Below are 23,322 nucleotides of genomic sequence, written 5' to 3' on the forward strand. Positions count from 1 at the left end.
CAGTGCTCACCATCTTGCTTGTATTGTAATCTTTTTCTTCCAAGCAACATTTGTGAGTGCTAAGCAAATTTGCGCACTGAACAACATACGTGGAAGAGTAGCACCTCGAATTGCTGATAACACACTTTCCTTGACCACTTGTTGTTGAACTCAAGTTGTCAATAAATTGCCACGTGTACGGACGTTGTGAGTAAATACAACGTTGTGTTGTTCACTGGTTCCCAACTCTTATTATCAGCGAAAGTTAGCACGTCAGAGTCACACACACAGTTTGCCAGTTGCACGTCACATCACTGGAGTGGAAATGTGAAAAAAGTGTCTGCTCGTTCGTTCAAAACAAAAAGTTCGAGCTTTGACGGGGAAAAACAATGATTTAATATTGTCTGTAATATTTGACAGGGCGGCCACCTTATTAAGACAGTATCCTGGTAAGTACATTTCTCCAACAATGTGTACTTTTCCCATAAAAGGAAAAACTCTATGGTGGTCCATGACCGAAACTTTCGGCGAAAGTAGTTTGATTTGCCCATTTTCCGGACAGCGATGTGTGACTGACGGACACGACGAGCCGTCCTTGGCTCCCGTCGCTAGCTAGCTGACAACAAGTCAGTAGTTTGGGGGAAACATGTCCGTATCCTACAAATACAACCACTTTTTCGTTCGTTGTCTGTGAAGAAAAATATTACTTTACTAACAAATAATTAGAATTAGATAAACACTCAAAACAAATATTCTTTTTAGTCAGGAATTAAAAATGGAAAAGTGAAATGAAAGAGAGAGAGTGGTGGCAGGTTTCCAAATCAAAGTTCAATATTATTTTCTAGTTCTAGTTCTAAATAATATGTAAATTAAAAGTTGTTAAACGAGTTTTGGCAAAATTCAGCAAATTAGAAAAGGTTGGCTGGCGTGATCGCTGTAAGTAGTGGAATGTTTGTCTGACACTAGAGCTAGACCCATCCCCAGTGACTGGGGCGCTAGATTCCATATTTCAAAATTTTGACATTATGTTCTAGCTAGTTTGACCGATAATGTCAACAACAAAAAGAGAAAGAAAAAAAAAGGAATCTAGCTCTCGAGTCACTGGGTCTAGTCTGACCCTGACAACCGAGTGTTTTGAGCAAAAGTGACGTAATTTGGTGTGGAGTGCTACAATATGTAGCAAGAGTGACGTAATTTAGTGTGGAGTGTTACAATACACCTGATGTATGTAGTTCTGCGCACAGTTGTTCACCATACACGTAGACTACCTGTGTTCTTGGATGTAAAAGGCAAGATGTTATGTAAAAAACAAGATGTATTTAGGAGCTAATTGCGGTCCTACTAAAAGCCGACAACAAGCCGACAACGCCGACAACAAGTCCAGAGTGCCGCCAACACGCCGCCAACAAGTTTGAAATACCTCAAAAATGGCAAATAAACCATAAATATATTAGAACTATATGTGTTCTGTAATATAAACATAAATTTCATGGAAAAAACTTCACGAAAAGTGTGTATTTTTTAACCAGAAAAAAACTTCACTTGCACGAAAAGCGGTCGGACGCCATCTTGGCTTAAAAATCGTGTTTGGACCAGACCATTATGATACGGGCAGATTTAGCATTTGTCAACAACAGAGGGCGGGCTTCATGTGAAGACCTTCACTGCAGTGTGCACAGTGCATGACGCCCGCCCTCTATTGCTAAATCTGACTTACCCGCATCATAATGGACAGGTCCAAACACGATTTTATGCCAAGATGGCGTCCGACCATTTCCCGTGAAAGTTAAGTTTTTTTCCTGTTTAAAAATTCACACTTTTCATAAAGTTTTTCCATTAAATTTATGTTTATATTACAGAGCACACATAGTTCTAATATATCTATGGTTTATTTGCCATTTTGGAGGTATTTAAAACTTGTTGGCGGCGCTCTTGACTTGTTGTTGGCGTTGGCGGCTTGTTGTCGGCTTTTAGTAGGACCCGCTAATTGTAATGTCCATTTGTGAACCAGTTAGCCCTGCATGATAAAAATATTGTAAACCTAAATGATCTTTTTTATTATTTTAAGGATGCACCGAATTGGATGTGATCTTAGTCTGCTTCTTGTTCTTACTGAGATGCCATATCCCCCGTTTCCTTAGTCGTTAGCTTCTTCCTCCACCCTGAGTTTCCTAAAACCCAGCCTTTCCGATCAGCAGCACTTCCCTCTAAACACCATCCCCTCAGATGAAACCTCAACGGACCCATACAGTCCAACAAAGAACGTTAACGCCGACTTTGTAGCTGGCAGTCATCCGTTGTTGGAGAACGACGAGAAGAAAGAGATGGCGAGTCACGTGCCTTGGTCCGCTGTGATTAATCTCAGTAACAGCATCATCGGTGTTAGTATACTGGCTATGCCATGGTGCTTCAGGGAGGTAAGTAACATGGAGCTGTGTCCGAATTGGTGGCTACAACGACGGCTATGGCTAGATTTCCCAGTCGTTATGTGTTGAAGTATTGGACGTCCTAAGCAACACTCCTAGCAACAGCCGTAGCCGTACTTGTAGAAGCCAATTGGAATACGGCTGTAGACTCTTTAGCAGCTGCTCTTGACTGATGGTTTGAAGTCGACCAACCTAAAGGCAGTACGTACCTTCCGGGCCCTTTCTCAAACCTCGGCTTGGGCTCCGGGGTCCTGGCTCCTGCTCCTGGTTACAAGCAGCAAGTATTCTGCACGCTGTCGTTCGAACATCAGAAGGAGCCGAAGTTCAAGCAAAGGTTTGATAAAGGCCCCAGGTGACTCAAATCTTCAGGCATGCAACTTTTTAGCTGTTCAGCTGATTTTTTTTTAAATTTTTTTCAAATTAGTGCTATACAAAAAAAATGAAAAACACTGTTCAAAAGTTAAGTGTGATCGGCCATTTCTTGGTTTTATGCTGTTAGCAAATTGCATGTCTGAATCTGTGGGTGCTCCTTTTAATTCTTGTGGACAATACATCTGCAGAGCGAGTCTTGACCCTTGCACCAGCTTCCCCAAAAGGAAGAAATACAAAAAGAGAATTTCTGTATTGACCATGTAAGCTACATGTATGGGTGGCTATAAAAAAGACTGCCAAACTGTCATGTTGTTAATGAGCATGTTTCGGTGCTTACAGCTAGAGGCTTACAGCCAAGGAACAATCAAACAGCTACACCGAATCGATAACTGTAATGTTATCTTTTAAAACAAGCATTTGGCATATTAACGTATATCATCAGCAAAAACCTGATTCAACGTTTTTATGATCTATTTGTTTTCCAGTGTGGAGTAATCTTTGGTATAGCTTTGTTAGCCATGGGTGGCTTTTTAACCAAAGTCACTTGTTACATGCTCTTGAGAGCCTCCAAAGTCAGCAGAAAACACTCATATGAGTTTTTAGGTAAGTTTTAGATTTGAATTACACCTACATGTATATTTGTTCACAGTGTTATTCTTCGACTGATAGGACAATGTCACTGTGACTCCCTTTGTTGAAGATGATCTTATACTACATATTGGCTGATACGCAGATTTTCCTTTAAAGGGCACAGTCTGTAGCCCTGTTCGCACTGGGCTTAATTTGGGTAAACTAACTGAGCCAGTGGGTAATTTACCTATTTCAAGTCCAGTGCGGACAGCCCGGGTAACTTTCCTGACAATTGTTAACAGTGACCTTTCACCGGCCTAGATCGCGCGCGTTAAACTGGCATCTTACGCGCATGTATGTACCCAGTTTATTGTCTCAGTAATTCTACCGTGTCAATTGAATCCAAGTGCATACAGTTGGAAGATTAACCCATCGGAATGTTACCCAGCGTCATGGTGAAGTTGCCCAAAATGTTTAAATCCAGTGCAAACACAGCTTATGAGGGAAAAAAATTACCTTTGCCTTGGAGCATTTCAAGGGGCACCATAAAATTGTAGTGCCCTGAGACATTTTTTAGGTGGTATATTTGCATGGCAGTGCCATCACAACAGTAGTACATGTATTACAATTCATTTCCCATAAATTTGTAGTTCAGTGAAAAATTGTGTTTACTTTTGTGTTATTTTGAACACAATATCGATTGTTCAAAACTATTTTTGTTTTGTGTTTGTAGCAAATCATGCATTGGGAGCTGCTGGTAAAATGGCAGTTGAGTTATGGTAAGAGTGGAATTGTTTGTGTAATTATTTATGTTCTACTTGCTAGCTTTTTTATGTTTCAAAATGCTGATTATGCCCCTTCATTAAGTTCTATGTGATGCATGCATCATGGGGCCAGTTTCAATGGATAAACTGGTGAATGAAAACTATCGTATGTGAGTGAATTTATTCTATTCTTTCTAAAACCATTGATAAATAACCTTTAACTCTAATCATTTCCCATCACAACAAACTCTAGCTGCATGTTTGGTTAAATTCTGTTGGACTGCACTAGTGAACTGTTTATGCTTATTATGGGATCAGGCATACCACCATAATCAGAGTCCAACGGTTTAGGTGTTGAGTTACTGAATAGTGTTGGACTGAGGACTGCACTAGTAAACTTATTATGCCTTTTATGGGATCAGGCATACCACCATAATCAGAGTCCAACGGTATCGGCAGTGAGTTTCCATAGGGTGTTGGATTTCCTAAAGTAAGGAAGTATCAAGTATTTTAAAATCACCCTTAGCCGTTACTTACTTACTTACCTACTCACTCGTCTATAGATGTTTTCTAATTTGTATTGTTTGTTTAATTGCTGTCCCTTTGTTTACCTTGCAAACATGGTCTGCTTCAGAGTTATATACATTGTTTAACCATGGTTAAACCTTTAGTTATCTACCGTAGCGGTTAGTATTTATTTATTCGTCTATTTAGTGCTGTTTTCCTGTTTTGTTCTGTAATCTTGTGACGGGCACATCCGCCACAAGCCTCGGCTTTTAGGATGATGCCTCCATGTGATGTGAATGTGGAAATAAATGTCTCATTGATTGATTGATTGATTGATGTGCTTTTTGTTATTTGCAGTATTATAGGTCTACTAGTGTGCACCTGTATTGCCTTCTTTGTTATAATTGGGGATCTGGCACCCTCGATAGTCTCCAAATGGCTTGGATTACAAGTAAGTCAATCTCTCTTTATTGCAAAAAATTTGTATCTTCATAGCATTTACAACATGAGATTGTTCTCACTTGACGTCAAGTGTTATAATAATGGTCATCTTGACGGGTCCTGTGAGTACAGGAGTTTGATCAAACCTGGTGCATGATTGGTCGGTGAAAGACTAGGTTCCATAGAAGGGTTCTAGCTACCGGGCAACCTCGGTAGTCTAGTTGGTAAGACACTGCTCTAGAATTGTAAGGGTCGTGGGTTCGAATCCCACCCGAGTAACATACCTGTGATATTTTTTCACAGGACTCGGGAAAGTACCGAGTATACAGTGCTAACACACACCGGTGTATGGGTAAAAACCAAAATTAATATTCTTTGTCCCTGATGCAAATTTAACATCTATTATAGGGTTTACAATGTTTGATGCAGCTCAAAGCGAAAACCCTAGTTGTTTGTAAAGATGAGGTCTATAAACACCATTCTACCTGCTATCTGCGAGCATCATGCCTGACTACCCTAGAATTTCCAAAGACGTCATAATAAAGGCTGGAGACTGTTCAATCTCATGCATTGCTCCTACACGCTGGAACTCAATACCTGGTTCATTCGCCAATGTGACGTTCCCCAGTTCAAAAAAGCATCTTAAAACTCACTTGTTTGTTGCTTTTGTTTCCTCTGTGGTTCTCATTAGAATTGTTACAGCGCTTTGCAACCCCTGGAAGAGGGGCTTTGCTCAATGCTGTTATTTTTTTTGTTTAGGCAGAATTGAAACAAGACAAATCTTGTATCTTCTTCCGAAACTGTCCTGGATGTAGACATAATTCTAATGCTTTTGAGACACAACGTTTGTGCACAGAGCTTCTCGTAACAGAGACAGACGTCATTACAAAAATTGCTATACAATGTTTTTTTTAAATTTATATTTTCCTTCTTGATTCAGAATTCCTGGCATCTCAGAACGTGTTTGCTGTGTCTAGTTGCCGTTTTTATCGTTGTACCGCTTGGTATGAAGCGTAATGTTGAGAGCTTAGGGGGCCTTAGCATGCTGTCAATCACCTTCTATCTTCTATTTACAACTGATGTGAGTATTAACTGCCAAACTTCCAGGTTGAATTACCATAGATGTGAGGGCTTTGATGAAGTTAGGATAGGACAGTTCTAAAGGTGGTTGTAAGTGTCCCTCATCCATGGAACCAGCTTCCGAAATTGTTATGGTCAAAAGCAGGTTTTATTGTTTTGGCTTTAAAGCTAGTTGTCACTGATAATTTGGACAAGGTGTTTTATGTAAATCTTTACACTTTTCCAGTAATTAATCAGAGTGGGTGCAATAAATAACAAGAAAGCCTTACATTTGACACATTTTTGGGGGAAAATATAGATTTTTGGCTTGAGGATTACTGATTTACTCGGGGAAGTTTGGCAGGTCTGCCAGTCCCATACTTTGTCCTTCAACCAATAAGGCTTGCCATGAGGCCTTTTGGATTTGAGTTTCTGTCAATGGCTTAAAAGGGTCTATGTACTTTTTGTAGGATAAAAAACACAATGTCCACAGATTTAAATTAAACTTACACAGTTTGAAGATAATGAAAGTAGAATGCTTCCCTGAAAAGATTACTTGCCGAGGTGCTGTAGTTTTTGAGAAATGAGTAAAACAAAATTATTTTAGCATGTAAAGACGTATTTTCATGACATTGTTTTACTCATTTCTCAAAAACTACAGCACCTCAGCAACTAATATTTTAAGGTACGCTTTCTACTATCATTAACTTCAAACGGTGTAAGTTTAATGTAAATCTGTGGGCAATGTGTTTTGTGTTACAAAAAGTACCCAAATCCTTTGAGAAAGGTTCCTTGGTACGGATTGTATTACCGTGAGTTAGCCCTAATACTTTGTATGGTCGTTTCTTACTGGGTGTAGATTATAGTGAACAGTATTCCACATCTACTCGCTGGTCAATGGATGTACGATATCAACCTATGGAGGCTGCCGGGAATGCTCAAGGGAATCTCTATATTCTCAATGTCAATGTGCTGTCAAACGTAAGTTTTTTATCTTTAAACAAAACATCTCAATATATGTCATCTTAATAGGCAGTGGACACTTGGTAATTACTCAAAATAAGTGATAGCATAAAAACTTACTTGGTAACAAGCAATGGGGGCGCTGTTGATAGTATAAAACATTGTGAAAAAACGGCTCCCTCTGAAGTAACTTAGTACTCGAGAAAGAAGTAATAGTCCACAGATTTGATGTCGAGACCTCAGCATTAGATTTTGAGGTCTCGAAATCAAGCATCTCAAAGCACACAACCTTGTGTGACAAGGGTGTTTTTTCTTTCATTATTATCTCGCAACTTCGGCAACCAATTGAGCTCAAATTTTCACAGGTTTGTTACACCAAGTGAGAAGACTGGTCTTTGACAATTCCCAATAGTGTCCAGTGTATTTAAGGGCGACTTGGGTTTTTACCATGAGCTGTGTTGAGGGTTCTCATTTTCCATCCCAGTCTAGCTGTCTAGTGGTTCTATCCTGCAATGATTTTGTACAAGCTCCAAGCCTTGATGAATTAATCCACAACGCCCAGCAGTTGCCGTTGTGCCCGGTGCTTTTGCTGTGGTGAATTTAGCAAAGTTCCACTACAAATTAAAATTGTCCTCATAGAAGTGCCCCTTACATCAGAAAAATTGCTTAGCCCCTTTAAGATCAAAATTCTAGGCCTGAAACTCCCTTGTGCAGTCGTTAAACACCCATTACATTGTGCATTCAAAGAAATAATTTATTATTGCTTGTAAAGGTGGTCACCTTTACTCCGAGTGACATCACTGGGAACTCAATATTGATACTCAATGGTTTTTGACAACAACATCTGGTGGCTGATCTATTTGACCTCTCATATGTGAAGCACCCTTTCTTTACAAAGCTTGCATATGTTCAGAGGCCCGTTGAAGAGGCCTCTCTTGTCACTCTGAAGCACTAAGAATCTTTTCACTGAAAATCTCTTTCACAAAATGCTTTTATATAACACTAGTTTGGTTTTTACCTATACACCGATGTGTGTTAGCACTATATACTCAGTACTTTCCCGAGTCCTGTGAAAAAATATCACAGGCATGTTACTCGGGTGGGATTCAAACCCAAGACCCTTGCAATTCTAGAGCAGTGTCTTACTAACTAGACTCCCAAGATTGCCCGGTAGCTAGAGGCAGTTTGAATCATATGTTTTAGCGGCGGGTACCGCAAAAATCCATAATAGATGTTAAACCAAACCATGTTTATTTGTATTATACCACAGCACAAGGCTCATCTACTATCGCAGCACAAGTTTTATAATATGTTAATGTTTCAGAGTTAGATGTCCAACCTGTTTATTGACGTGTTTTATTTCCATTTTTTTTTTTCAGAACGTTGTTTGTAGTTTATGATTCGCTGAAGGAAAAGACCAATAAGCAGATGGAAGCCGTGGTGTCCAAGTCAATCAACATGGTTGCCACTATATACATCATGGTAAATTTATACAATCCTGTGTTGTGATGTAGTTTGATTTATTTTATTAAATAAAATACAATAAAATGTGTAAGAACTTGTTGTTATTAATATTTTTTTATTATTGACAGGTTGGGTTCTTTGGCTATGTGTGCTACTACAAAGACGCATCAGGAGTAAAGGGTGACGTTTTGCTCAATTTCCCACCGTCTTTACTGTCCGAGATTTTACGACTTGGCTTTACAGTGTCCGTAGCGTTGAGTTTTCCCCTGTGTATATTCCCCTGCAGAGCCAGCATTTATACATTATTCTGTCATCCGGTGAGTGCTGTTGGTTTACACCCTGCCTATCATAGCTGTAGCTACCCTAGAAGGCTATAAAGATTTGTGGTGACAAGTTTTTTATCTCTGTAGCGAGTGTGTGGTCCCTGGGAAGTACAATAGGTCTAGTGATGATATTTCAAAAAAGTATGTTTTTTATAGTCTGTTGAGACCACTTCCCCCATTTTGGGAGTCAATTACTTTGTGTACACTTTGAATCCTTTTGCATTGCACATCCTTAAATTGGTCTATTCAGAGATTGTCATTAGTCAAGTAGATTTTGAACCAAATGACAATACCTGGCAGGAATGTCGTATTCCATGGGGCTATGACATTTCCATTATGCAAAGGGCGCTCCAATTGGGGAAATCTAGAAGTCTATGGGATTCCCATTGAGGAGCACAAAGACCATGGCCAAGATAACCATGGTAGTGGTGTCCCATGTGTGTTTTCTAGGTATCCTATACCGTCAGTGTTGTAGTCCTGGTGGGCGGTTCAGGGTGGGCAGTGCAAGGCAGGCCTTCCCTGAACTAACATCACCCAGCACTCTCGACAAAATACACTGTGCTGCCCAGCACAGATTTCTCCCAGATTGAACTTCAGCAATGGTCGTCCCATATTGAAACATGAATACCTTTGTGGAACTTCCTCCCCCCCCCCACCCCTCCCTTGGTGGACTAAATTGGATTTGGAGCCCACCACTAAAAGCGGTCTAGCTCCAACTCTGAATACTATCACATACTAGTTTTACTGACTGATGTTTTGTTCTTTCTTTGTTTCAGGTTCAAAGCGTTGAGAACCCCCATGGGGGCGGGGACTTTATCCCTCCAGTCAAGTTCAAGGTCATTACCCTGATGATTGTGTCAGTCACTCTGATGATTGGGATTACTATACCTAATGGTAAGAATCAGCCATGCAACTTTTCAGCTGATTTCACACTTTTCTTTTCAGAACAGTGCCATAGAAAAATGAAAAACACTGTACAAAAGTTAAGTTTGATCGGCCATTTCCTCTTCTTTTTTTTGCAATTAGAGCGCGGCATATCTGGAGAATCATTACATGGACAAAGTCATCATTATTTGCAATGCACATCAATATGATTTTTTTCTAGAGGAAAATAACATTCATCTATTCAGTTGTGGATAGACAGACCATACAGCCCAATGGTGAAAATTTAAATTTAATAAGTGTTCAAGTATACATTGTGTTAGATCTTTCTTGCAATGTCACAGCCATGAGATGAACGGGCTACCTTCACGTCCAACAAAAATTCAGTTTATTGTTTGACAAATAATGCTATCAAATTAAAACCAACATTACTGCTAAAAAGTTCAAAGTTACACCTGGCAGGCGGGCAAGGCTAGTTTCTGACAACAGTTGTTCGGGCTAAAGTGACTGGTTGTTATTTTTGTCATTGTAGTTGAAATCATTCTAGGGTTGACTGGTGCTACCATGGGATCACTCATAGGATTCATTATACCAGCGCTAATTTATCTACGAACCAATGGTGTACCCAACAAAAGTAACGCAAAGGTGAGTGCCAGCATTTATATGTCTTGCATACTGTTTCCCAGATGTTTGGTTTGGGTGTGGGTATGTGTGTAGATGTCCTTTTAGTGACAGTCAAACTGAGGACCTATAACACTATGTTCACATTTTCAATCACGAAGGAAAACAATGTTTTTTCACCAGTGTTGAATAATATTTATTTTCTGAAGTGCTCAGAACAAAGGAAAGTTCTCAGAGCGTCTGTAGCACTGAGCTGTGGGCTTCCGCAGGGACCCCTGTTTGGTTTTTATACAGTTGTTCTACCTGATGTTACAAAAAGAACTATTATGTGGTAAGAATTGCATTTAAATGCTGAAAGAATGGAGGTGAGGTTAAAATGTACTCAAAGTTGGACAAACTTTGAAGTTTAAAAGTAGGGAAACATCTTCCGCTTGTCACCAGCATTGACGTTCAGTGTATTGACTTATAATGAGATTATTCACCATGGTTTTTACCCATAAACATCGATGTGTGTTAGCACTGTATACTTGAGTTTCCCGAGCTCTGTGAAAGAAATTACAGTCATTTTACTCGGTGTGATTCAAACCCACGATCATTGCAATTCTAGAGCAGTTTCATACCAACTAGAATCAATGAGATTGTTTTGCTTGTTTATAGATTGTGTTAGTAATCGGAGTGCTGCTGTTAGTGTGTAGTACGTATGATAACCTAAGTACTACAACAACACCTGAGCTTGACCTTCCAGTTGATGTGCAGAAGATCGATATCTTAGAACCCGTAGCAATAGAGAAGGACGTTATAGACAATGTCAACCATCTTGAAGACAGTAAGATTATTGGAGGTGAAGTATATATTTTTCCACCAGTCACTTTGCTTTTGTTGCTTTTGATCTGTTAATTTTGTGGTCGTCAAAGTGATTTGCATGCATAAGTCTGGCATAAGTTTGTATGTAACTAAAAACATTTTTTGTCGTTGTTCAAAATCATTTCTTTTTTAGAACTTTCAATTCTGAGAAGACCTCAGTCTTTGAATTGTTTTTTATGTAATAGCCAAGTTTAACTGTTCTTGCATAAATTATCAAGAAAAACTAGCTATATTTGAGGCAAAACTTGATAATAAACGAACCTTTCCCATCCCCCTTGCTCCCCCCTTATGGAGGATCGAGGAAGAAAATAAAGATTGAAAAATTGCATGTGCCTTTTGCCAACCCACCTTTCGCATCACCCCTACTGTTCATCCATCAAATTACTTCATGTCCATTTTATTACCTCCTGTCTGTCCATCAGGTGATGATGTCATCAAAGATGGGGTCAAAGAAGCCGCACTGAAGCCAGATGAGAAACAGGATGTAAAGGAGGAGGAGAAAGAAGTTCAAGGAAAAGAAGAGAAGAGCAAAGGTATATGAATAGTTAGGAGCAAAAAACAATCCTAAGAACCTGCAGTAGTGTATGTTGAATCCACTAGAGACCAAAATAAAAACTCACTCCCCGATAGTGAAGTAAACAATGTGAAGTCCCCTCGATCCAATAAGCATAAGAAGTAGTACGGACCAATTTCCTACCTGCCACCCAGGCAGTACATTAGTTAATGCTGAAAATTTACTGCCACAACATAGTAAACAACGTGAAGTTTCCTCGATCCAATAAGCATAAGAAGTAGTACGGACCAATTTCCTACCTGCCACCCAGGCAGTACATTAATTAAAAAGCAGGACAGTTCTTGTAAGAAGCAAGAAGTCTCCCAAATGCTGAAAATTTACTGCCACAACATAGTAAACAACGTGAAGTTTCCTCGATCCAATAAGCATAAGAAGTGTACAGACCGATTTCCTACCTGCCACCCAGGCAGTACGTTAGTTAAAAAGCAGGAAGTTCTTGTTAGAACCAAGAAGTCTCCTGAATGCTGAACATTTACTCGCCACAACAAAGTAAACTTGACATTGTTTGAGCAGATTTTCTGTTTCTGCTAAGCAATACTTTTCTGTGCTTAGCAGGTTTTTGTGCTTAAAGGCTCTATGATATTGGGTCAATTGGAATGGATTGTAATACTTTGTTTTGATAATACAGAGGTGCAAATTGACAAAGACCAGCGCCAGGAACCTCCAATTCCACATGCCCCTGACTCAAAGGAGAAAGATTCTGGCAAAGTTGAGAAATCCAAAGAGGTAAATAAATGGTCCTGGACAATAGACCCTTCCCATGAAATATGTAAATTGCATATAGCGCGTGCACACTAACGTTTTGGTTGGGGCAAAATGAGGGAACATCACGCTGTTTTGTACACGGCTAATGGGTGCGTGACGCAGACGCGATTGCGCGTCTGCTTAGTGCACAACTCTATGGTGTTTGCCAACCATCAGGGTCTGTACGCATGTGTGAATGTAATTAGCATATTTCATGGGAAGGGTCCATTATGCTTGTGTACTTTTTTACTTAACTCTTCTAGTTACATTATACATAGCAAGTGCGCATTATCATCAAGAAATACTATTGACTTTTGGATTGATGCAAATTAGCAAGATTCATTGTGTTTGGAAAGAAACACTTATTTTTTATTACATACAAACAATTGGTTCTAATTTCCTTTAAAGGGCTCTGTTTTTCAGGTAGCGCTAAAATAATATTCCATTTTATTGTTTATGTGTAATTATAAACTTCAAACTTTTTTTGGACTCCTAGAAACCAGAAGAGGAGAAACCAGCGGTGGTTAAGGTTGAGGAGAAGAAAGAGGAGGAAGAGGTAAAACGTGACCTCAAAGATCCGCCTCAAGATAAATCTAAAGAAGATGATGATGACGACATTGGAGCTGCTGATTTTGATGATGACAGTAAGGACATGAACAGCTTTCTTCCCTGTCTCCCCTCCCCACCATTGTTTGGCAGCTGCAGATTGCGCCACAGCACCTTTTAAACTCTTTACAACAGGAATCATAATCATCCTTTTGTCGAATTTCTAATTTGTTTGGCCCTGAAACTTCTATATAAAGCCTTTACCACTAAATGTACATAGCCCTTGGTGCTACAATAAGATTAGACTTGACTCAAGTCCCAATCCCGTGCCATCCCCAGAAAACTACTGTTTTGTGATGCTCTGCATTCCAAAACCTGTTCCACATGCGGGACAGGGACTTGACGATGTCCCTGTCGCCTGGTATGTAAATATATTCACTTATGAATATGTAACTTTGTTACGTGATACGTTTTGACCAATCAAACGCACCCAAAAAGAAGACTAGTTCATTTGTCATTTGTGGGTTAAGTACTAAGTTGATGATTGAAATAATTTTTTTTAATAACCAATTAATTATAAAAAAGAAAGCACTAAATGTTCATTTGAATTTAAGTAATATGTTGTAACATACATTTAGGTCGTTTTTTCTTAAAATTTGAATTTTGGGAAGGGCAATAAAACGACTTATGACACCGACACCCCCTTGCCTGCTAATGAGTTTACCCGCCCCACGTGCGTGCCGCGTATAGACGCGTGCATTACAACGTCTTCTACTGTGATGTCACAGAGTATAATGAATATTTTACCTGCGGGCAGCGCTTCCACGCTCCCATTGGTTTTGTACATCTCCCCATTTGGGGAGATTTTCCTATAACAACGTGCAGAGTAAGAAACGACATCGTCAAGTTATTCTCGGGACCACATTTTGACGGCGAGCGCGCACTGTACTGTGTATGCTACGTGTTGTTACAGTAAGTTTGGGTATATGCTTAGGGACCTCTCACACGAGAATGGGACTTGAATCAAGTCTACAATAAGATGGGTCCCATAATTTCTAACTCTGCATATCTGTTGTAAAAACAGGCACCTTGCCACTGAGCTCACTTGGCGGTCTGAATTCCACCCGAGTACTATGCCTGTGGATTTTTTCCTGCGCAGAACGAGGGAAAACGCCAAGTATGCTCTCGAATGCAGGGTTGGTGGGTTCAACTCCCACTTGTATAGTGTTTGCATGTGGATTTTTCCCTGTGGGAGGAGGGAAAAACTTGCTTTAGAACTAGGGAAAGCACAGAGTATATCTGCTCTCGAATGCAGGGGTGGTGGGTTCGAATCTCACCCGAGTTGTATTCAGCTGGATTTTTCCTGTAGGACTAGGCAAAGCACAGAGTACACAGTCAAACCTCAGTGTTGACTAGAAGACGATTTTACTCATTCGATTTACCAACCTTGCATCTACTTATTTTGCAAACAGCTGGAAAAGACAAAGACAAGGTGAAGAAGGTGGAAATCTTAGAGAAGGAAAACGAGAAAAAGAAGCTGGAGCTGGTGGAGAAGGAGGAACAACTCAAAGAGAAGGAGGTAAATTTTGTGGGCACTTTTACAGGCTAGCGTCATAAACACAATTTTGTAGAGCTATTGATTAATTACGTAATTAATCAATATTACGTGGAACATTGCTGAAGACATAATTCATTCAAAGCAAGGCTCTCCATTAAGCTTGGGTGTGTAGTGAAATTTACTACTTGACGATAGTCGCGCCTCAAATAGCCGTGACTTCGACATAAGTTGGGACTTATATTTAAATTTCCAAGATGCATTGCAGAATATTGTTTGCTGCAGGTGCAATGTAGTAAAATTTACACTGAAAGGATTGAAGGATTGTGTCGCTGATGTCTGATTGTGTTCCGTAAGAAAATTATACAGGGATGAGATTGTTCAGACTTTTGGCTGGATTCAGACTTTATGTCCGCTTGGTGTAGAAAATCAGACAATATTTTTTCCCACAAAATAAATAAATCCTGCTCATTGGTCTACTTCTCTAGAGCTGTGGAGGCTGTTTCCGAAAGCTCCTTGGAATCTATAACCCCAGGGGTTACCAAACGGTAGAAATGGCATAATTTCAACATACCTTTGAATTTGTATCCAAGTTTCAGACTTTTTTGTTGGTAATGACTCTCACCCCTGATTATAAAGTAGTGAATAGTCGTGAGCATAAGCAGTTAGTTGCGACTTTTTTGTAGTAGTCCTGGTGGTGGCTCGATTAATCGAGTTGTTGAAAAAAAGTATTCGCGACTCGCCTAAGCAATCAACAGAAGCGACTTAGACACTAGTCACACTATTCACCCAGGCTTACTCTCCATTGGACCCTTCAAAAGCAATATACATCAGCATCATTCTTGGCAGTCAACTTATTTTGTGCTGGCTACCTTCTTTTGCTTTCCAATTTCAATAATGGCAACTTCTTTGCCCTTAGTTGTTAACATTTCTGTCGTGACTGAAGATGGTATGATTATTTTTGTTTGAATATTCAGGAGCATCTTGAAAAGATTGTCGAAGTTAAAGTTGCTGAGCAGGAGCAGAAACAAGAAGAACAGAAAAAGAAGTTGGAAGAACTTGAGGTAGGATTTATCATTAGTCATAGTCTAAATTTTGAGGGACGATTTTTTTCTGCTTCAGAGCACCCTTAATGTTATGTTGAAAGTTTCGATGGCAGATGTGTAGCATGCACACTGCACAGGCATGCACCTGTTAGGCTATTCTTGATGTGGTAACAAAAACTATTTCCTGACTTGGTTTCCTGACTTGTTTTTTCATTTATAACATACCACCATCTCAATTAATGAACCTAGTCTTTGAGTTCGTTAAAACTGATCATCTTGATCCATGATGTTTTCTATATGACAGGAAAGGCAAAAGGTCCAAGAGAAGATAATCGAGGCTCAAGCGGAAGCCATTGAGAATCTCAAAGTTCAGCATGATGAAGAAAAGGACATCAATGAACTCAATGTGGATCTCCTAGGTGCGCTAGACAATCTCCCTCAGGGTGGCCAATTGGTTGGAGACTTAGCTGATCAGATGGCTGGTGGTCCATTGGCTGGTGATCTTGTGGCTGGTGACCTGTTGGCTGGTGGTAACTTGCCACAGCAGCCTGTTCTTGGTGGTCAACAGCCGGTACTAGGTCAACAACAGCAGCAGCAGCAGCAGCAGTTTGTGCCTATTCAACAGCAGGTGATTAAAAAACAAAAGACTAGGACTGGAGGAAGTTTTTTGTTCTTGAATTTGTTATCTTCCTCAAATCAAGTATGAATATTGACAAAGTGTTTACGAAAGGAAACTTGATAGGACTAATAATTTGTTTTAATATAACGCTTTTCCCAACAACGTATCAATGCGCTTTACATTTATGCACTGATAAAATTCGCATTTCAAGGAATGATCGAATACACACAACTTGGAGGTGAAGTTGTTTTACAGGTGACAAAGAGCCCAATGTATTTAAGTCTTGATTTTTTTTCTTTTTTAGGGTGTCGACCCACTGTTAAATCTTCAACTGCAGGATACTGCCGGTAAAGCTGTTTTTCAGCAAGGTGTTGGTCAACAGCAGGGCATCCAGCAGCAGGGCATCCCACAGCAGCAAGGCATCCAACAGCAGCAGGGCATCCCACAGCAGCAGGGCATCCAACAGCAGCAGGGCATCCCACAGCAGGGCATCCAACAGCAGCAGGGCATCCAGCAGCAGGGCATCCAACAGCAGGGCATCCAGCAGCAGGGCATCCAACAGCAAGGCATCCAGCAGCAGCAGGGCATCCAGCCGCAGGGCATCCAGCCGCAGGGCATCCCACAGCAGCAGGGCATCCAACAGCAGGGCATCCAGCAGCAAGGCATCCAGCAGCAGGGCATCCAGCTGCAGCAGGGCATCCAACAGCAGGGTATCCAGCAGCAGGGTATCCAGCAGCAGGGCATCCCACAGCAGCAGGGCATCCAACAGCAGGGTATCCAGCAGCAGGGTATCCAGCAGCAGGGTATCCAGCAGCAGGGCATCCAGCAGCAGGGCATCCAACATCAGGGCATCCCACTGCAGCAGGGCATCCAGCAGCAGGGCATCCAGCAGCAGGGCATCCAGCAGCAGGGTATCCAGCAGCAGGGCATGCCTCAACAGGGCTTTGCTCAGCCACAAGGCCTTCCGCAGCAGGGACTTCCTCTTCAACAGGGTCTTGCAGCCCTGCCTGGAGAGGTCCCTGTTGACAATCGTCGAATAAAGAGGGAAGTTAAGTTTGACCCTCGGGTGCAGCAGCATCAAGAAGCTGATTTGGGACAATTTCAACAAAGGCTGGAAAATCCAGACCAACAAATGCAGCAGCTCAACATGGCTGGTAAACATCTGCTGCAGCCAAACAAGCCAGGTCAACAACTCAACGTCCCCGTGCCGCAGGTTGCAGGAGATCCAATTATGATGCATGGTGCTGTAGCCCAGCAGAGACAGCTTCTACAAGGAGAATCACACTTCCTGGATGACCAAGGAAAGGGTGACACTGTCAATCTAGCTCAAGGTTTACAGGAAGAAGAGGTTTTGAAAGATGGGAAAGCCGACATCAAACAGGAGGCAAAAGTACAGGAGGCAAAAGTACATGTGGAACTAAATGGGAAAGCTGACATCAAGCAGAAGGCCAAAGTACATGTGGATGAGGAAGAGGAAAGCAAAGCGGTTAAACAGGAGGGAGACAGCAAAGAAACCAATGAGATTGAACTTGTAGATGAAGGAAATGTACAAGAAGATGAAGAAGTCAATCAGGTACCAGATAATGTGCAGGGTTTGTCTCAGGACCAAGACGATAAAGATAGAGAATCATCGCCAAAGGATGACGACGATAACAAACGGCTTAATGCTGATGATGAAGAGGCTGAAGAGACCAACCCGAATGCATCCAAGAATATTGAGACTGCTGGAAAGAAGTCTACAGTATTGGAGACGGCAGTCAATGATACTGTCCATGTCTATAGCGTCAAGTTTAAGACACGCCAAGAAATGTCCGTCAAACCGTCTTATCCAAGCGTAGTTGCTAGCAAGTCACAAGAGGAATCGAACATAAATAAAGGGAGTAATGATTCTGATGGAAATGTTCACTTGCCGGGAAATAAAGCTGAAGATAAATTGGAGCAGAATGACATGGAGGAAATTTTAAAGGAAGGAGTCGAGAATCAGCACGAAGAAGAGGTACTCAAACAAAATAAAATTGAAACTAGATTTCCTCATAATCTGTCGCATGAAGTTTTTAATGAAAGATGATTTTAAATTATAGTGTCGTTTAATTTTATTTTTGAACTTCATTCCAGGCTTTTTCATAAAAGTTCATTTTGGGAAGATTTTTTCTCTAAAATTTCTTTGTCTACAGAAAAGTTAATTTAAATAACCCATTGACAGACACTCTTTCTCCTGTTATATTTTTAAGAGCTGACAGATTGGGAAAGTTTTTTTTAAGAAATGTGCTCTGGAAGTTGAGCTGCAAGCACACAAAAGTAGAACCTATTTAAAACTTACTACTTATGTGTTTATGGTCACAATGCTTTTGAGAGGATACTGGAGGTGAGGGGTAAAAATAATAAGAAGAACTAGTTCTTCTATGGCACATATACAATAAAATATCAATGTGCTTACAATAGTGCCCTGGGCCAAATTTCATAGAGCTGCTAATTACAAAAATTTGCTTAGCATGAAATTTCTTCCTTGATAAAAAACAGGATTACCAACCAAATATCAACGTGATTTTCAGGATGAGCAAACAACAGCTGAATATACATGGAATATGCAACAAATTGAAATTTGGTTGGTAATCCTGTTTTACCCAAGGAAGAAATTTCATGCTTAGCAAGTTTGTGTGCTTAGCAGCTCTATGAAATTGGGCCCTGGTCATTGGGCCAATAACATTCTCAGCTCCCGGGGGAGAATACAGCCCTGAGCTGCCGTGGAGCTTACAAAGGCTTTTTTCAGACACAATTTAAAACCTCTATCCTCGCAGGAAACACCTCTCGGTGAAAAGAAGCAATTATAGTGAAGTGCAAAATGTTACAGGTACGGTATGACCAGTGAAATATCATGCCCAGGAATTCATAATTTGTCATGTGCCTTTAGGTTTATTTGATTGATACATCTCATATTTGTTATCTCAATATTTGGGATCTGGGGTGGATTTCACAAAGAGTTAGGACTAGTCTTATCTTGAGTTACGACGAGTTACTAGTCCTAACTTAGGACTAGCTGTACGTTTTTTATATCTCTTAGGACTAGTCCTAAGTTAGGACTAGTCCTAAATATTTGTGAAATCGACCCCTGTATTGTTTGTGGAGGAGTATTTTCTTGATCCATGTATTTGCCTTATTCATGGTTTAGTAGAAAGTGAGGCTGCTTTAAAAGGGAAAAGTTCACAGATTTACAAATAACTTACAGGGTTTACAGAAGGTAAAAAAGACTTCTCTTGAAATATTATTCCATAAAATGCTTTACTTTTTGAGAAAACATTAAAAAGATTATCAATTCTCATCAACGAGAATTACGGATTTATAGTAAACACACGTCATGACACGGCGAAACGTGCAGGAGCAAGGGTTGGTTTTCCCGTTATTTTCTCCCGACTCCGATGACCGATTGAGCCTAAATTTTCACAGGTTTGTTATTTTATATATAAGTAGTGATACACAAAGTGTGGGCCTTGGACAACACTGTTTACCGAAAGTGTCCACTGGCTTTAACCTGAAGAAGGAACACGTTGCCTCGGATCGGTCAAGTTGGTCTTTGAATAGCGTTTGTAACCGTTTGTTAGAATTGTTATAGAATACAATGATCCACACACATCTGCCTCAAAATTAAGTGGTTTTCCTTTTACTTTGCGAACTAACATGGTTGGCCATTTGTGGGAGACAAAAATAATTGGCCGACTGTGTTTGTCAACATGGTAAAAGGAAAACCAGGCAATTTTAAGTGATAATTGTGTGGATCATTATATTCTACCTTTAATTAACTTTCTAATCATGTATTTTATAACAAACGGTTACAAACGCTTTTTATAGACCAATCCGAGGCAATGTGTTCCTTCTTCAGGTTAAAGCCAGTGGACACTTTCGGTAAACAGTGTTGTCCAAGGCCCACACTTTGTGTATCACTACTTATATATAAAACAACAAACCTGTGAAAATTTAGGCTCAATCGGTCATCGGAGTCGGGAGAAAATAACGAGAAAACCAACCCTTGCTCCTGCACGTTTCGCCATGTCATGACGTGTGTTTACTATAAATCCGTAATTCTCGTTGTTGAGAATTGATAATCTTTTTAATGTTTTCTCAAAAAGTAAAGCATTTTATGGAATAATATTTCAAGAGAAGTCTTTTTTACCTTCTGTAAACCCTGTAAGTTATTTGTAAATCTGTGAACTTTTTTCTTCTTTTTCTGTACCGAAAGTGTATAGCCAAAAAGACAACATGCAGCTTTTCATTCCTGAGGAGACATAAAAAACAATGCAGTTTTTTCATTCTATTCACAAAAGTAGACAATATTTTGAAAAATAAGTGGTGGGTAGGCATGTCAGTGAGAGCAAAGAGGGAAATAAAATGTAAGCGCTTTGACGACTAACTAGAAAATAATAGATAAATATCTAGGCCTATAAATAACTTCTTAATCAGATGCAATGAAGAAAAACAACTTGAAGTTGAAGTAGTTTTTCTTCTTTGAATCTGATGAAGTAGTTGTTGGTACGAAAGCTCATGCAGACATTTAGTTAAAGGGCGTACATGTATGTACTTTTTGTAGGACAAAAAACCCAATGTCCACAGATTTACACTAAACTTACACAGTTTGAAGATAATGATAGTAGAAAGCTTCCCTGAAAATATTACGTGCTAAGGTTTGTGGGAAATTAGTAGAACAATGTCATGAATATAATTTTGGTCTCATGAGACTAATATTATTTTAAGCATTTACGAACGTATGGTCATGACATTGTTTTACTCATTTCTCAAAAAATACAGCCCCTCAGTAAGTAATATTTGAAGGGAAGCTTTCCACTATCATTATCTTCAAACCCTGTAAGTTTAGTGTAAATCTATGGACAATTTGAAAAAGTACCCAAATCCTTTAACATACTATTTTAGTCATTAAAGTGCTATATTTTGCTTTCTTTTTTGCGCCTTTTTGAAAGTGAGGTTGCCCAACAGATGCAAATAGTCTAGTTGCCTCAATGAGTAAGGTGGAAAATCATTATGCATGTTGGTTGCATTTATAGACTCTTCACGGTTTGGAATAAGAGCCCACTCGACAACTGTATTACACAGGTATAAAACCTATTGTAATCTGGGATTCATTTTTTGTGTGGTTTTGTGTCCGCCAAGGTCTTATGACAGAATGTTTTATGATGCATAACAAAAATAATTATTTTTAGGACAAATTGAATGCTTCACACACATGTCTGTATGAGTAAAGCAATAATACTGGTGTAACAAAACTAATAATAATTATGTCTGTTTTACTAGGGACTTTAAATTAATTATTTTAACTTCACTTGAAAGTCTTGTGACTACCCCCCCCCCCCCTTAAAGGAACACGTTGCCTTGGATCGGTCGAGTTGGTCTTTGAAAAGCGTTTGTAACCGTTTTTTATAAAATGCATATGGGTAGAAAGATGTTGTAAAAGTAGAATACAATGATCCACACAAACATGCCTCGAAATTGCGTGGTTTTCCTTTTACCTCGTCGACTAACACGTCGGCCATTTATGGGGGTCAAAATTTTGACTCCCATAAATGGCCGAACATGTTAGTTCGCACAGTAGAAGGAAAACCACGCAATTTCGAGGCAAACTTGTGTGGATCATTGTATTCTACTTTTATAACATCTTTCCGACCATATGCATTTTATAAAAAACGGTTACAAACGCTTTTGTTTTGACCAACTCGTCCGATCCAAGGCAACGTGTTCCTTTAACTGATCGTATTGTATTTTACTTCATTGTATAACAGTGGACATTTCAGTAAATATTATATATTTTATTAATACCTATAACTTTGTTTTTGAAATACAAAAATGAAAAGAAATTGGGGGTTCAGGATAAATGCTTTAAAGGCAGTGGACACTAATGTTAATTGTCAAAGATTAGCCTTCACAGTTGGTGTATCTCAACATATACATGTACATAACATAACAAACCTGTGAAAATTTGAGCTCAGTTGGTCGATGAATAATGAAAGAAAAATAACCCCTGTCACACGAAGTTGTGTGCGTTCAGATGGTTGATTTTGAGACCTCAAGCTCTAAATCTGAGGTCACGAAATCAAATTCGTGGAAAATTATTTCTTTCTCGAAAACTATGGCACTTCAGAGGGAACAATTCTCGCAATGTTTTATACCATCAACCTCTCCCCATTACTCGTCACCAAGAAAGGTTTTATGCCAAGAATTATTTTGAGTAGTTACCAATAGTGTCCACTGCCTTTAACATTTGAAAAATGATTGCTCGATGACTTGCGCGTCACAAGTCTCCGCTTAAATTTAGTTTGCTTAGACTATCGAGACAGTTGCTATGTTAGCATGGTTCAATGAAGAGTACATGTACATGTATACAAAATGGTGAGTGCCTATGGGCTCCAGGATTTGACCATCATTGGAGGTGTCAACACAAAAGCTTGCCTCGAACCAAGCCCTACATGTATGTAAAACTCTTCCTCGATGCTGGAAACAGATGCACTGCTATATTTTTACAAACAGGAAGGGCTTCAAATAGCCCCAAACCATTCTGCATAGCAACATGTTCTTCAGTCTGGGAATCCAATTTGTGCGTTCTCTTTGTGACCAATCAAATCATACCAGAATTTTTTTTTAACAACTTTGTGTGGTGTTCCTGATCGAGCATCGGTCATGCTCATTGGAAATCTCTCTATTTTCATTTATTTCATTGTACATGTGTTTTGCTACTGTTTATGTGTCAAAAAGTCAGCATTAAAATAACAATACATTTGAAACCATTTTGTCTCTTCGTCTTTGAGGTAATGTCAGGTGGGTAGTGAGAAATTCTTGGTCACTTTCAAAGTGTACATTTTAAATTTGGAACCAAGTTATTGATTCATTGGTGATAGAAAAACCCAGAAGAAAGTAGTTCTTACACTTACATGCCCATGATAGTTTTCCTATTTTAATCAATATCCAATTTTTTGGGTCCTGAGAAAATTAGAAAAGTTTT

General features: G+C 39.6%; 1 protein-coding gene across 1 annotated transcript; it reads left to right on the forward strand.

Moving 5' to 3' along the window:
• The first annotated feature begins 271 nt into the window (after positions 1 to 271).
• LOC139944435 (uncharacterized) lies at positions 272 to 19,552 on the forward strand. The gene is made up of 19 exons (XM_071941454.1): positions 272 to 428; positions 2,048 to 2,396; positions 3,263 to 3,380; positions 4,081 to 4,126; positions 4,976 to 5,069; positions 6,000 to 6,140; positions 6,978 to 7,099; positions 8,461 to 8,563; positions 8,674 to 8,862; positions 9,645 to 9,762; positions 10,283 to 10,395; positions 11,029 to 11,212; positions 11,658 to 11,768; positions 12,438 to 12,535; positions 13,050 to 13,197; positions 14,572 to 14,678; positions 15,632 to 15,718; positions 16,005 to 16,328; positions 16,624 to 19,552. The coding sequence occupies exons 2-19, from the start codon at positions 2,304 to 2,306 to the stop codon at positions 18,385 to 18,387; spliced, it is 3,960 nt and encodes a 1,319-aa protein (XP_071797555.1). The 5' UTR covers positions 272 to 428; positions 2,048 to 2,303; the 3' UTR covers positions 18,388 to 19,552.
• Positions 19,553 to 23,322: the final 3,770 nt, after the last annotated feature.

Source organism: Asterias amurensis, chromosome 11 (genome assembly GCF_032118995.1).
Source record: "Asterias amurensis chromosome 11, ASM3211899v1".
In the NCBI taxonomy this organism is placed as follows: domain Eukaryota; kingdom Metazoa; phylum Echinodermata; class Asteroidea; order Forcipulatida; family Asteriidae; genus Asterias; species Asterias amurensis.

Excerpts from the sequence above, each read along its gene's own strand:
- LOC139944435 (XM_071941454.1), top strand. The coding sequence starts at position 2,304 with ATGGCGAGTCACGTGCCTTGGTCCGCTGTGATTAATCTCAGTAACAGC. Across the intron at positions 4,127-4,975 it reads AAAATGGCAGTTGAGTTATG|TATTATAGGTCTACTAGTGT; the intron begins GTAAGAGTGGAA and ends TGTTATTTGCAG. Across the intron at positions 8,564-8,673 it reads TTGCCACTATATACATCATG|GTTGGGTTCTTTGGCTATGT; the intron begins GTAAATTTATAC and ends TATTATTGACAG.